The following is a 16,258-nucleotide window of genomic DNA, read 5'->3' as shown; positions in this document are numbered from 1 at the left end:
ACCCATCTAACCTGCACATCTTGGGGCCATGGGATAAACTGATGCACCCAGCAGAAACCCACACAGACACTGGAAGAATCTGCAAACTCTACACAGGCGGTCACCTTGCATTGTAAGGCAGCAGTGCTAACCACTGAGCCACTGTGCTGCTGTTCAGCCCATCTAGTCTGACAACAGCCTTTTGTAGGAGAAAGTGAGGACTTCAGATGCTGGAGATCAGAGCTTAAAAATGTGTTGCTGGAAAAGCCTTTTATAGTCTAGAGCTATCCTTACTATTTACTACCAATTCTACATATCTCTGAAAGAGGAAAGCCTAGCTAAGGATAGTGCTGCACCAAGAAATGAAATTACATTTATACAGTCACGGAATATCCAGAAGTACTTTTTAGTCAACAGATTTATTTGAACTGTGTTTATTCTTGCGGTGATGATAAATGCTGCGGCTTGTTTGCACACAGGAATGTTGCCCCAAAAGCAGGACAGCTAATCAATATTGAACATGAAATATTGACCAAAGATACCAACAACATTTCCTGATTTTTTTTTCCATGTGTACTATAGGATCTTTTGCATTTACGAAATACTTGGAACCCCCTTCCAGCAGCACTGCAGATGTTCCTCAATTACATCAGTTCATGAAGGCAGCTCCCCAGCACCTTCTCCAGGACAATTAAGGAAGAGCATTAAAAGGCCATGTCCCAAGAACATAAAAACTGCAAACTGCCTTAATTTAAGATATTGACTAAAAGATGACACCTTTGACAATACAGTTTCCCCATTAAATTAATTGCAAAGGAACATCTCATTCAACTTTAGTGTGTCAGAGTTTATTCAAATCCCTTTGGAATTTTTGTCCGTTGCATTCAGAGAGTGAAATTCTGCCAGAGCAGTTCAAATTGTTAAAGACCTGCATGCTGGCATGGGATTTCTCTCTGGTAACCTGGCCAACTGCACTCCTTCAACCAGCCTCACAGCGCCAGAGACCTGGGTTCAATTCCCGCCTCAGGCGACTGACTCTGTGGAGTTTGTACATTTTCCATGTGTCTGTGTGGGTTTCCTCCGGGTGCTCCGGTTTCACATGTCCAAAAATGTGCAGGTTAGGTGAATTGGCCATGCTAAAATTGCCTGTAGTGTTAGGTGACAATAGACAATAGATGCAGGAGTAGGCCATTCAGCCCTTCGAGCCTGCGCCGCCATTCAATATGATCACAGCTGATCGTTCCTAATTAGTATCCTCTTCCTGCCTTATCTCCATAACCCTTGATTCCACTATCCTTGAGAGCTCTATCCAACACTTTCTTAAATGAATCCAGAGACTGGGCCTGCACTGCCCTCTGGGACAGAGCATTCCACACAGCCACCACTCTCTGGGTGAAGAAGTTTCTCCTCATCTCTGTCCTAAATGGTCTATCCTGTATTTTTAAGCACTCACCCATCAGCGGAAACATGTTTCCTGCTGCCAGAGTGTCCAATCCTTTCATAATCTTTTATGTCTCATATAGGTGAAGGGGTAAATGTAGGGGAATGGGTTGCACTTCGGCGGGTCGGTGTGGACTTGTTGGGCCACACTGTAAGTAATCTAATCTAATCTAATTGCTGTTCAGTGGGACCCTGTTCATAAATTAAATGCTGCATTTCAACAATGACATTTTGCTCAGAGGTATCCTGAATTTGTAAACGATGCTATCTAATACATCTTTCTCAAGTTGCATTCTGTGATTAACTTATAAATCTCATTGTGATCTTGGATATAAGGAATTACATATGCATTGAGTGAATGAAACGTATCATTCTGTTGAGAGCATGCATTTGTTCGGTGTTAAGATACAAAGAATGCCTCATTAATGCAAATTGCAAATGACTTGCAGAAGTCACGTTTTAAAAACAGGTCTTAATTATTGTGTAGCTATTAAAAGTGTTCTCCCTCCCTATAAAAGGTCTGGGAAACAAAGGTACTGCAGTCATAAATTCTATTGTGACATTGTCAGTTTCAATAGCCACTTGGCTTTAAATAGATCCCATCACTGCTGCTATGAATGCTCTTTTTGAACAGGTCTGGCTCATACTGAACAGTGCTTTGAGGCAGTTCTGTTTCCTGGAATTGTGATGGCACCCCATTTATTGCCTTTTTGAACTGATCTACAAATTTGAAAATGTAACACTGGCACCCCATTCTCTCATATGCCAATGCTGAATATTCTTGATTTTTACGGCTGATAGGGAATGTATAATTATCTGCATCAGCTCTCACAGTCAGTTAATTTTGTTGACGCTGCATGTATTTCAGTAGATTTTTTTATTGCGGGGGTGCGGTTAGTGTCTCTGAGCATATAATTGCCAGCTAGAGAAAGGAAATACTAAGAGAAATTCAAGGCTTTGTCAAAAACCGCTTTGTTCCATTAAGGTAGGGGGTGAAGAAACAGAGGCTATTTAGTTCCAGCAGCTCCGGCAGCTACCATGGCAACTCTAAGTAACCCATTCCCAATTGACATTCAGAGAATGTTCTTTACAGTTCTGTTCTTTTCTTCTGAATTTATTATCATTTATTTTGTGCCTGCTAAAAGCTACTGAACTCCAATTCTGCTGAGTTTTTATTTGTGGGAAGCAATCTTGAAGGTGTTTTAATAGTTGTGTGTGAAAAACAGGGCAACCACAATAAGAACAAATATTTAGGGCAAGTCACTGAGCATGTTAGACACAGCAGAAAAAATGTAGGAAGCTGGATGCATTTTGTTATATAACGGCTGTAGGTTAATTAGAATTTGGATCAGTTCACAAGGAATCAAGCAAGTTGCGCTGTGACGCAAACAAGGTATTAATTTCTACAAATGTGGGGTGATCAGGAATGTACTTAATATTGCAGAGCTATTTTCAGTGAAAATGATTTCCAGAATGTGTGAGAGACCATTCTGAATTCACCCTGTTCACCGTGTGAGTAAGGTCAGCAGTGTGACTACATCTTCATAATAATTCAGTTGGTAACTGCTGAGCTATGATCTTGCATTTTATCGAAGAAAGCTACAGTACAGTATAAGGCCAGTCAGCCCATCATACTTGTACTGGTACGTATCTAATGAATCCCTCTCTCTTTTCCCAAAGCTCTGCTGCTGATTTTTTCCTTTTAAATATGTCGATGGTTCCCTTCCAAATGTTACTAGTAAATTTTCTTACACCACTGTTACACTCGATATTGCGACAACTGATTTTGGGGGGACAAAAAACTTCTGAGTTCCCACTGGTACTTTTGCCGATTGCCTTAATTACTTCTATTAAATCTCGTAACCTTCGATGTTCTAAGAAGAACAATCACAGCTTCAGTATTTTCTTCCTTTTAACAGTAGTTATTCAATCCTGGTATTGTTCTGATAAGTTTCCTTTAGAGGATGTAACTCGTGGAGCAGATAGATATTTAACTTACAAAAAAAGTGCTTGGTAAGGTCCCACAGAAGTGGCTGGTGCCCAAAATTAATGCAGAAAAGATTGGGCATAGCATGCTGGCATGGCTTGAGAATTTGTTGTCAGACAGGAAGGGGAGAGTGAATAAATGTGTCTGTTTCCAGATAGTGGGCAATAACTAATGGGGTCACTGCAAGATTTAGTGCTTGGTCTCCAGCTTTTCATGATTGACATCGATGACCTGCATGAGGGAACCAAATGCAATGTTTCAAGTTTGCTGACAGCACAATACAAGACTCTTCGATCCAACCTGTCCATGCCGACCAGATATCCTAACTTAATTTAGTTCCAATAGCCAGCCCATATCCCTCCAAACCATTCTTATTCAGATGCCTTTTAAATGTTGCAATTGTACCAGCCTCCACCACTTCCTCCGGCAGCTCATTCCATACACGTACCACTCTCTGTGTGAAAAAGTTGCCCCTTAGGTTCCTCTTAAATTTTCCCCCCTCTCACCCTTAACCTATGCCGTCTAGTTCTGGACTCCCTCCCCCCAGGGAAAAGACCTTGTCTATTTACCCTATCCATGCCCTTCATGATTTTAGAAGCCTCTATAAGGTCTACCCTCAGCCTCCGATGCTCCAGGGAAAACAATCCCAGCTTATTCAGCCTGTCTCAAAGCTCAAATGCTCCAACCCTGGCAACATCCTTGTGAATCTTTTCTGACCCTTTCAAGTTTCACAACATCCTTCCGATAGGAAGGAGACCAGAATTGCACACAATATTCCAACAGTGGCCTAACCAATGTCCTGTACAGCCGCAACATGACCTCACAACTGCTATACTCCATACTCTGACCAATAAAGGAAAGCATACCAAATGCCTTCACTATCCTATCTACCTGCGACTCCACTTTCAAGGAGCTATGAACCTGCACTCCAAGGTCTCTTTGTTCAGCAACACTCCCCAGGACTTTACCATTACGTGTATAAGCCCTGTTCTGATTTGTGTTTCCAAAATGCAACACCTTGCATTTATCTAAATTAATCTGCCACTCCTTAGCCCATTGGCCCATCTGATCAAGGTGCCATTGTAATCTGAGGTAACCTTCTTCACTGTCCACTACACCTCCAATTTTGTGTAATCTGCAAACCTATTATATCTCCAGTGTTTTGTATGAAAAACAGGAAGGCTGAGAATTATTTAAATTGTGATGCATTGAGAAGTATGAGTACACAAAGGCATCTGAGTGTCTTGTATACAGTCTATGAATGTAAACAGGCAGATGCAGCAACCAGTTAGGAAACCAAGGAGTAAGACCATAAGGAATAGGAGTGGAAGTAAGGCCATTCGGCCCATCGAGTCCACTCCACCATTCAATCATGGCTGATGGGCATTTCAACTCCACTTACCCGCATTCTTCCCGTAGCCCTTAATTCCTTGTGACATCAAGAATTTATCAATCTCTGCCTTGAAGACATTTAGCGTCCCGGCCTCCACTGCATTCCGCGGCAATGAATTCCACAGGCCCACCACTCTCTGGCTGAAGAAATGTCTCCGCATTTCTGTTCTGAATTGACCCCCTCTAATCATAAGGCTGTGTCAATGGGTCCTAATCTCCTCGCCTAATGGAAACAATTTCCTAGCGTCCACCCTTTCCAAGCCATGTATATTGGCCTTGGGTCAGGCAACATCATGGAGAGACAGCAAGCAAACGTTTTGAGTCTCATGCCTCGTTACTTAAGTTCTGATGAAGACTCATCTGGACTTGAAATGTTAGCTTGCTCTCTCTCCATGGATGCTGTCTGACTCGCTGTGATCTCCAGCATTTGTTGTTTTCAGTTCAGATTCCAGCATCTACAGTAATTCGTTCCTACAATATATTGGCCTTTATGGCAAGATGATATGAGTTCAGAATTAGGGATGTTTTACTGCAATTTTACAATGCCTTGAAGAGAACTCATCTGGAGTAATGCGCGCAGGTTTGGTCTCTTCCTGTGAAAAGATATACATGTCATTGACAGAGTGCAGGGGGGGGGTTCATTCGGCTGATACCAGGGATGGCAGGGGTGTTGCATGAGGGGAGGCAGATTCAACAGGGTCTGTATTCATGAGACAGAAAACTGAAAGAGCTATGGATGCTGGAAATCATAAACCAGGCTTCTGAAGAAAGGTCACTGGACCCCAAACATTCATTCTGCATTCTATCCACAGGTGCTACCAGAACTGTTGAGTTTTTCTGGCAGTTTCTGCTCTTGAGAGCGGATGAGAGGGGATCTGAATGAAATTTAAAAATTCTGACAGGGCTAGACCAACTTGAGGGAGAGGCTGTATTCTCTGGTTGGAGAGTATTGAACCAGCGGGCACAGTCTCAGGATGTGGGCTAGGCAATTTAAGACTGAGATGAGGAGGCATTTCTTCATTGAGAATAGTCAACCTGTTGCATGTTCTACCACAGAAAGCTGTAAAGGCTGGATCACTGAGTATATACAAGAAAGAGATGGATAAATGTTCAGATAATGAAGGCGGCGAGATCTCTGGGGAGGTATTGGGATTATGATATTGAGATGGACACGATCATATGATGGAACTGCTCAAAGAGCCAAATGGACTACTCCTGCTCCTATTTCTTTGTTTTTAAACAATGTTATATTTTTAAAAGGCAGCCCTACTTTATCCCAAAGCAGCCATATCTAATGTTGGTATGTTTCATTAAAACAATGCAGCTAAATAGTTTTTTAAATTTCAGTTGTTAAAAAATCAAACTTGTTATCACAAATCGCGTTTATAAATAGAGTAGACTACTATGCTTTTGATTTAAATACCAATTTTCAGCTGAAGCTGTTTGCATATCTGATGTGAAAATAGTCTTGTCCCACTGATGCTGTAAATCTCAAAGTTGGAAGTCACTTGACACAAGGTTTTGGTCGAACAGATTTATTTGAAATCACAAGCTTTTGGAGCGCTACCCCTTCGTCAGGTCACATGAAAGGTTGTAATTTCAAATAAACCTATTGGACTGTAACTTGGTTTTAAGTGACTTCTGACCTTGTCCATTCCAGTCCTCGGAGAAAGTGAGGACTGAAGATCAGAGTCAAAGAGTGTGGTGCTGGAAAAGGAAGAGAGGCCAGGCAGCATCTGAGGAGCAGGAGAGTCGATGCTTCAGGCATAAGCCCTTCATCCTGATGAACAGCCTACGCTCAAAGTCTACTGTCCTGCCCCTCAGATGCTGCCTGGCCTGCTGTGCTTTTCCAGCACTGCACTTTTTCACTCCAGTCCAACACCAGCATCTCAGAGTTTTAGTACACGCTGAATTGCTGGAAAGGCTTCATCTTGCATGTTAAATGATTGCACTTTTAAAATAGGTTGTGGTGTTTTAGTGAGTCCATGATTCCTCAGTCTGAAGGCACTTGCTGAAAGTTGTTGGATTGTGACTAGATTATTCTCCACAGGATGCAAGTGGAAATCAGAGGGTGAATCAGTCCTTGCTGACATTTCAATGCGTTTTTATCTCGTAAGAGTATTGTCATTAGGAGTTCAGTAGACTGTACTAATCAGCTTGCGAAACTGTAAACTGTGAAGACAGGGGGTTGGATTATTTTAAGTAGTTTTACCCTATCATACTTGGTTGTATCTGGCAGAACTATCTTGAGCTCAAACATACAGACAAAGGACTGTGGTGACAAGTCTATCACTTATTCTGATAGTGGGTGGAAGAAATGTGAGGTGCTCATTAAGAGATTCACACAGCAAAGGCATTATAACAGCATTAATATTTATTGATTTGTGCAATTTTCTCTTTAACTACACGTATCTATATGCTAATTAATTGGCAGGTTGTATTGGCAGACCCTGGAAGGAGATAACTAGTTCGGTGTCTCAGAAATTATACTGTCCACATTTGCAAAGGTGCCCTGAATAAGTGTGGAAATTGCTTTATCCCTTACTTTATACATTGTACCACAGTGGTATACACTCAGTTACAGAGGATGTATCTCAAAACCACCAAGAAATACTCATCTATCTGTAGAAGGAAGGGAAGTAGTGTTGTGTGATGATTCATGTATTTAGGGAGTGCAGTTTCTGCAGATCGAAGATGCAGGAAAAAAGCAAGAAGGATAGCGATGGGAAAGGCCATTTCCCACAGATTGGAGGATGGCAAATGTAACCCCAGTATTTAAGAAGGGAGTGAGAACAAACAGAGTTATAGACCAGTGAGCCTAATATCAGTAGTTTGGAAAGTGCTAGGTTTAGTATATTAAAAAAAATTATAGCAGAGCATTTGGAAAGCATTTAGGAATTGACAGAGCCCACATGGGTTTATGCAAAGGGTTTACAATAAACCTGCTGGAGGATTTTTTGAGAATGTAACTAGTAGAATAGATATGGGAGAACCAGTGGATGTGGTGTATATAGATTTTCAGAAGGCTTTTGGTAAGGTCCTTTATCAGTGGTTAGTGGGCATAGTTAGAGCACACAGGGTTGGAAGTAATATATTGGCATGGATGAGAATTTGTTGAGAGACAGGAAACAGAGAGTGGGAATAATTGAGTCTTTTTCCAAGTGGCAGGCAATGATTAATGAGGTACCACAAGGATCAGTGTTTGGCCCTCAGCTATTCACAATATATATAAGGGACCTGGATAAAGCAACCAAAAGCACCATTTCCAGATTTGCCAATGACACAAAACATGGCAAGATAGTGAGTTGTGAGGAAGATGCAAGGAGGGTTCAGAGTGACTTAGACAAGTCACATGGCAAACAGATGGCAGATCCAATAAAATACAGCTAAATGTGAAGTTATAAACTTTGATGTGAAAAACAAAAAGGGAGGGTACTATTTCAAAAGGAGACAGGAAACATAAGGAAGCGAATGTACATGATAGATGGCTTAAAACTTACAGAAGTTATTGCCAAATTAAGGGAATGGCTTAGCATTGGGAGGCCTGTAAAGACTCCAGTGAACTGGAATCTGCCTTTGGGCAGGACGCACATGATGTTATCCAGGTTTAAACCATTCTTGGAAAGCCACAATTATTTGAAAAATAGATTTACTAACGGTTTGGTAACTTAGAAGCTAAAATGCATAATTAATGTTGGAGTGCTGTTTATATCAAAGTCCTATTTGGAACTTCCGATGTTGGAACTACTCCTATACGTGATGTTTCTTTTGGCACTCTCCTCCCTCTGTCTGAAGCACAGTATATCCTGAGGGGGGGTAGACCGACTGGACAGCTGGGTTAGACCCCAGGCTTCTGACAGCTGCACTGTATCCTGTTGATCAGGTAGTCATAGCAAGCAGAGGTCTAACCAGATTGAAAATTTAGCATATGACATAATGACATAAGTGTGGACCATCAAGTGTGGTCAAGCGCACATTTCTCCATCCAGGATGTGCTAGGAACACTTGAAAAGGGAAGGAATATTAGTGACCAAAAAGTAATTGCTGGTCATTTTTGTGAGTCTGCTATTGATAAATTATAGAATTACGTGGTCAGAGCAGTGCAGTTGCCTTTGGTTTTATGTTATACAAAGATTTTGTTTTAAAAAGGAACTACCTTATAAATCTAAATGATCTTGGGTTGCAGTTACTCTCAGATTAGCATCCATGGCAAACAGTTTCAGCTTTGCATCATGCTAGACTGTCAGCATGACACCGGGGGAGGAGTAAGAGCTGAAAATGTGTTGCTGATTAAAGCACAGCAGGTCAGGCAGCATCCAAGGAACAGGAAATTCGACGTTTCGGGCCAGAGCCCTTCATCAGGAATCCTGATGAAGGGCTCTGGCCCGAAACGTCGAATTTCCTGTTCCTTGGATGCTGCCTGACCTGCTGTGCTTTAACCAGCAACACATTTTCAGCTCTGATCTCCAGCATCTGCAGACCTCACTTTTTACAGGGGAGGAGTAACCTGATTTCAAACCACAGTGGGAGGAAACCTCTTGAGAGGGCAATTTTATGCAACTTTGACTTGCAGATTTCTGTGATGAGTTCCAGTGTGGTGTCCGTGCATTGAAATGCTTAGGGGAGGTGGTGTCTGCTAACATTTTTGGCCCTTGGTAACCTCACTTAAATGTTTATGGTAGAAGCTGTCTCATTGTGCTCCCTAAGTACTTCACTTGATGACTGTAGGAACAGTGCTGAGCCCACACCTGCAGTTCACTCGGGCAGTGTGAAAGCAGCTCGAGAATACAGTTGCCGGTCTCAGATTGATAGCAGAACGGTGTAAATGTATGTCAAGATTAGAGTGGTGCTGGAAAAGCAAACCAGTCAGGCAGCATCTGAAGCACAGGAAAATCGATGTTTCGGGCAGGAGCCCTTCATCAGGACACCCGAAATGTTGATTTTCGTGCTCCTCAGATGCTGCCTGCCCTGCTGTGCATTTCCAACATCACTCTAATCATGACTCTGATCTCCAGCATCTGCAGTCCTCACTTTAGCGGTGTGAATGTATCCCTATTGATGCATATATTATACCATTATTAGCTTGGAAACAGTTGAGTTGGTTCAACAGTAGCATTCCTTCCCCTCATGTTTACTGCAAAAACTTGAGCACATGATCAAGAGTGATGTTTCAGTGCTGCACAGGAGGAGTGTTGCATTATCTAAGCTGGTATCTCTCAGAAAATACAGAATCTTTTCTATCTGCTTAGTTGAATGTTAAAACATCTCATGGGAATGATTGAAGGAGAGTAGAGAAGTTTTTTTTTCTGGTGTCCTGGATCAATGCAAGTCTTTTACTTACAGCTTTCCATGATGGAATGAAATGGAATTCTGCCAACCACAATGGACTCTCATCAATCGCTCCCACGTTGATTTTACAATGTGGATTTTGAAGCATTAGTTTATGCAGTGCTCGCTCTATTTCCCCTGGTGTAGAATTATAACCTGGCTGTTATTTTTCTGACAGAAATGGCTGACGGATCATCCTGGGCAAACAAGGAAGTACCTACAGATCTAATACAAACTGCCTCAGCTTTATCTACACCTGGCTCCATTTCTCAGTCAAGGTAAACTGCTCAGAAATAAAATTGTAAATACATCGGACAACAGGAGATGTTGAAATGTAAAATTAGTTGATAACATTTGACAATGGGAAATTTCTGGCTAACCTTTTGAACACCACTCTTCCTTCTCCATTGTAATTTCTGTGAATTCTTAGAGGTTGGTAGTTCTACACCTCTACTGTAATCCTTTTGGAGTGCACAACATTGAATGCATATTGTTGAAATGCTAGATTTTAGTATTGTGTTATTGAGAACTTAGATCTAGTATTATCTAGAACTTGGATCTAGTCTTATATAATGAGAAATTAATTCATAATAGTGTTATAAAAGATAGATAGGAAATAGTGATGAATACTATGAAAAAATGTTCAAGGTAAACAAATTAAGTTTGAAAATGGTGTAGTACATTCTGAAACCAGGATCTCAAATTCAAAAGACAATTATAAATATATGAGTAGAAAGTTGATTTTTTGTATTGAAGTGGTATTGTCTTGGAGATGTGGAATCAAGTCCAACCTGCTTCAGAAGTGTTTCATAACATCTGAACAGGGTTGTGTTATGGTAGGTTTGAAAAAAATACATTAAGAGATTTGAAGGTGGATAGGCAATGGCTGGTATTAAAAGAATTAACATTTGTTTTTCAAAAAAAGCACAAATTTATACAAGGTAAAAATACCCAATAGGAAAACCAGGAGAGCTATGGCTAACAAGGGAAGTTAAGTATAGTATTAGATCAAACGCAAAGGCTTATCAAATTTCCAAACAAAAGTTGGAAACCTGAGAATTGGAACAATTTTATAATTCAGCAAAATAGAATAAAAATAATTGATAAAAAGAGAATAGAATATAAATGTAAAATAGCAAGAAACGTACAAGTCTTTTAAATGCTTGGTATAGGTATGTTGAGCAAAGACAAATGTGGGTCCACTACAGGCGAAGACAGGAAGGTGTATAAGCACAATTAGAAAAACTCCGTAAATACTTTGTGTCTTCCTTCAAAAAGGAAGGTACCAGAAATGTCCCTGAAATAGGGCTCTTGTAGAGTGTGGATTTGAAAGATATTATTAGGAAAGTTAAGGTATATTTGAGAAATTATCAGGGTTGGAAGTTAACAAATTCCTGGGACCCAGTGATGTTCACTGTTTGTTAAAAGAATTGGCTACAATGATAGACGATACATTGGACGTGGTCATCTTTCAACATCCTCTTAATTCTGCAACAGTCTCTGCAGATTAGAAAGTTGTAAATGTAAAGCTCCTGTTCAAGAAAGGAGGCAGAGAGAAACCAGGGAACTACAGGCCTGTTCGTCTGACATCACTAGAAAGGAAAATACTAGAATCTATTATTAGGGAGGTGATTCTTGTTTAGAATGTCTAGAAAATTCATTGTCTGAACGGACAGAGTCAATATGGATTTATGAAGGAAGCAGTCATGTTTGACAAACCTGATAGTTTTTGAGGATGTTACTAGCAGTGTTGATGAGAAGGAATCAGTAAATGTGGTATATTTGGACTTTCAGTAGTCTTTTGAAAAAGTCCTACACAAGCAGCTATTTAAAGCAAAATTAAAGCACTTGCGATAATGTAATGGCATGGATTAAATCAACCAGGTGAAAGTGAGGACAGCAGATGCTGGAGATTAGAGTCGAGAGTGTGGTGCTGGAAAAGTACAGCAGGTCAGGCAGTATCCAAGGAGCAGGGAAGGTCATGAGGGCGGTGCTGAGTTGGAAGTTTGGATCTGGGATAAGGTAGGGGGAGGGGAAATGAGGAAAGTGGTGAAATCCACATTAATCCCGTGTGGTTGGAGAGTCCCAAGGTGGAAGATGAGGCCTCCAACCTCCATCCAACTCAGCACCGCCCTCATGATCTGTCCATCTTCCTTCCCATCTATCTGCTCCACTCTCCTCTCCAACCTATTACCATTACCCCCACCTTCATCTACCTATCACAGCCTCAGCTACCTTACCCTCCCATCCCACCCTCCCTCCCATTTATCTCACCACCCTGTCGGCTCACAGTCTCATTCCCGATGAAGGACTTATGTCCAAAACATCGACTCTCCTGTTCCTTGGATGCTGCCTGACCTGCTGTGCTTTTCCAGCACCATGCTCTCAATTAGCATGGTTTGAAGTTTGGTTAACAGGTAGAATGCAGAGAGTAGTAATTAATGGTCATTCTTAAGTTAGCAGGCATGGGTCACTGCCACAGTACCACGGCCTCGCAATCAGTCTCAGTGATTTTCATCTGGAGACCATTTGTAATAATTCCAAGTTTGTATATGATTCAAACAAGAGTGAGAATGTGAACTGTGAGAAAGACACAAAGAAGGCATTTGGACAGACTGAGTGAGTGGACAAAAGCTGGCAGGTCGGCTTTAGTGTGGATAAGTGTGAGGTTATTCACTTTGGTCAAAGGAACTGATGCGCAAGGTATTTGTTGAATTATGAGAGATTGGAAATCTTGATGTTCAAAGAGACCTAGGTATCCTTGATCATAAATCATTGAAATCAAACATTTGGAAGGCAGATGGTATCACAAGAGGATTTGAATAAAAGACCAAAGAAATTGAGCTTCACTTGTATAGAGCAGAGGTGAGGCTGAACCTGGAGGATTGTCTGCAATTCTGAACCCCTTACCCAAAGGATATCCCAATCACAGAGAGACTGTAGGAGAAAGTGAGGACTGCAGATGCTGGAGATCAGAGCTTAAAAATGTGTTGCTGGAAAAGCGCAGCAGGTCAGGCATCATCCAAGGAACAGGAGAATCGACGTTCGCCCGAAACCTTGATTCTCCTGCTCCTTTGATGCTGCCTGACCTGCTGCGCTTTTCCAGCAACAGAGAGACTATAGTGGAAGTTCCCAAAACTGATTCCTGGGAGATTGAGAGATCTGTTCACTAGTGATTACAAAAATCGGAAGCGATCTGATAGAGTCTTGAAAAATTGTTCCAGGGATCAGCGGTGTAGGTACAAAAGGATGTTGACCCTGAGTCTAGAGCCAGGGGTTTGAATCATTTAGGATTGCGATGAGGGGAAATTTTACTGGGATGATGTTGAATCTTTGAAATTCTCCACCCAAGAAGGCTATAGAAGCTCAGTCATTAGGTAAATTAGAGAATGAGATTGATATATTTCTTGTTACTAATGATCTCAAGGGAAATGGAAATAGTTTGGGAAAACTGTGTTGATGTAGACAAATAGCTGTGTTCTAGAATAGTGGGGTGGGCACAAGGGCTAAATAGCCAACCCTTGCTCCTATGTTCCAAATATACAGTAGAAATTGCTTTTAATTTAGCACTTGGGTGCAAAACAGGCACTTTATTAAAATTTACAAAGGCTGTGCTGTGTGAGTGTTCACTTTCTTATTTCAAACCAACAGTATAAACCCTGGATTATCACTTGATGTGGAAGTTGCCTTAGCAACTGGACACCTCCTTGCTCCAGAGAGCCGCCACTCGAGCAGCATTGCATCGCACTATGAATCACGAGGTGAAACACCATGCTCGTTTAATGATGATGATGAAGATGATGACGATGATGAAGATGACTGCTCCTCACTTGTTGAAGGGGAGTAAAGAGTGTGCTGGCATACTTTCTCAAGCTGCTCACATGCTTTTTATTAAAGCTGTACTGTATGATGTTTCACCATCCACTGTTGTCATCCTTGTGACTGACCCTTGCAGACTGAAAGCCAAGGGAGAGAGAAATGAACAGCAATTCTGTGTGAATGTGCAGAATCCTATGATGCAGCTTTCAGTCTGTTGTGATACATTATCAGATTCAGTTAAAAAATGATCCAAAGCTGATCAGCTGGCACAGTTTTAATAGCTGCTATTTTATTTTTGTTCTGGTTTATTTTATGCTTCTACTCTCTCCCTTTACTCCTGTCCTTTGGAAGCTGGTGAGGATACACCCCTTGGTTGTTTTGGCGTGTTTTAAGTGAATCTTTTGCTTGTACGATTGAGTTGTGGACTTAGGGTATGTTGAAATAAAGCAAATTGTTTTGGTTATTTTACAATTTATACATGGTTGAGATAGATACGTGTTTGGAGACTGTTGCAGTTTTGAGTTCCTGACTTGGAAACATCTAGATTGCATATACTTCCAATCTGAAATCCTGGGTTTGCCCAGTTCTGTCGCAAGGGAGATCCAAAGAAATACCAAACCCTGATGTTGATGGAAGCTAATATATGACGTTTATCTCAAAGAAAATGAGTATGATTAAGTTTGTAGTCTTAAATTCACCTGTGTGAATGATTTATTTTACATATTGAGCAACAAATCAAATGTAACATTCCTCAACAATGACTTTCTTTCAGAAACTGAGGATAATGAGTCACAACTGCTGATCGAGTCAGTTATTTCATACAAAGGAATTGATCAGCAGCTTATTAAAGTACATCTGCTCCTCCGATGGCACTGTGAATCTAGCCGTAGTCTATTTTATCCACACGGATTGAGATGGTGCCCAAGGTTGGTACCCAGACATAGCTAATCTTCAGGTGGCTGTAGTTTGAATTAAGTCAGCCTGAAGTAGACAGAGTATTGGCTAGACTTTCTGGTTCCGATTGCTGCGTACTACATCCCATTCGGGTGTACGTAATTGGAGATCAAGTGGGGCAGGATCAGCCTAGAAATCAACCATGTGTAGTCTAAAAGTCCACCAATATTCAGGTGTTAAAAGACTGCCTGCAAATATTGATCACCTGGAGAAGGTGCCATGGCATGACTTTGGACTCCGAGGCATTTGGCCGGGTAAGGAGACACCCATCTTCAAGAGACGAGGAGAAAGGAGAAAACTATATTTTTTGAAAAAACCCTTCTGATTTTGAACTTTTGTACATTTGACTTTTTTAAACAATATTTTGTCAAGTGCTATTATCTAGTCTTTCCATCATATTTCCAGGTATCATATTTTATACTATTCTTCATCAGCCCCTTCTTTTATAACGAGATAAAAATGTAAGCTATGTTGAGAGCAACAGTCAGAATATGCAACTGAAGTTCAATAACCTAGACCATGCACTCACTCACCAACCTCTCCTTTCAAAGTCGGCCTGTCTCCAGAAGTCAACCTTTCTGAACCCATCTGGGTGAAATAGGTCAGGGGGCAGGAATGGAAGGCAGGCGATGATGACAAGCAGCAGCCCACCTTACATTCCAACCAGCGTTCTCTTCTATTGACAACACTTCAGCCAGAATGTACGACAAGCTGTTAGGTTGTTCTTGTCTGTTTAACACTCCTGCCCGAGACTGATTTCACCCTCATTGTGTTTTTGTAAATAATTTGCCATGTTATTAATTTTTGATTCAAGTTTTATATCCACTTTGTAGAAATATGTTCACTGTACATATATATAAAACATTCTTCAGTTGTGCTGCAAATAGGATGTTAAGGTATACGTTTTGGTATGGTTTAAATTAAGGGCATCATTGTTGAATGTGCTGATGATCATACCTGCATGGCCTTTGGTGATGGTGCAGCTACCTGCTTCCTGTGTTTTCAGGGAAGAATATTTCCACAATGAACTAAAAAAAAATTTGTATTGTAGAACATGGAATAAAATAATTTAAAGACAACTATGTGGGAATTGAAGAACTTCTTTAAATGTGTAAATTTTCTGCATATGAGTTGGATGGTATGTTGAGAAATTTTGTTGGAAATTGCTTGCACATGAAGCTGTTATATGTCAAAACGATGCCTGAGTAACAGCTGGGCTGTTGCTACAACGTCTGGTGTAGCTACCGATTCTGGGAGGAAGCAGGCGTGTTCTCTCCTTGTTGTTTTTCTCCAAGTTAAGCTGTAAAATGAAGGAAAACATAATGCTCTTCATGCCCACCACACATCTCAATACATTTT

General features: G+C 41.0%; 1 protein-coding gene across 8 annotated transcripts in view; it reads left to right on the top strand.

Annotated features, from left to right (window-relative positions):
* The window catches only part of LOC132821757 (transcription factor Dp-2-like), a 207,160-nt gene extending 191,191 nt beyond the window's left edge, over positions 1–15,969 (top strand). For all 8 annotated transcript variants that reach the window (XM_060834500.1, XM_060834498.1, XM_060834495.1 and 5 more), the window contains 2 exons: positions 10,305–10,404; positions 13,778–15,969. In XM_060834500.1, the coding sequence (XP_060690483.1) occupies positions 10,305–10,404; positions 13,778–13,973 (296 nt within the window). In that variant the 3' untranslated portion in view covers positions 13,974–15,969. The remainder of the gene's footprint in view (positions 1–10,304; positions 10,405–13,777) is intronic.
* Positions 15,970–16,258: the final 289 nt, after the last annotated feature.

The sequence above is a fragment of the Hemiscyllium ocellatum genome, chromosome 13, assembly GCF_020745735.1.
Source record: "Hemiscyllium ocellatum isolate sHemOce1 chromosome 13, sHemOce1.pat.X.cur, whole genome shotgun sequence".
NCBI lineage: Eukaryota > Metazoa > Chordata > Chondrichthyes > Orectolobiformes > Hemiscylliidae > Hemiscyllium > Hemiscyllium ocellatum.
The sequence above is the reverse complement of the archived record's forward strand: the minus strand, read 5'-3'. Positions and strand labels throughout refer to the sequence as shown.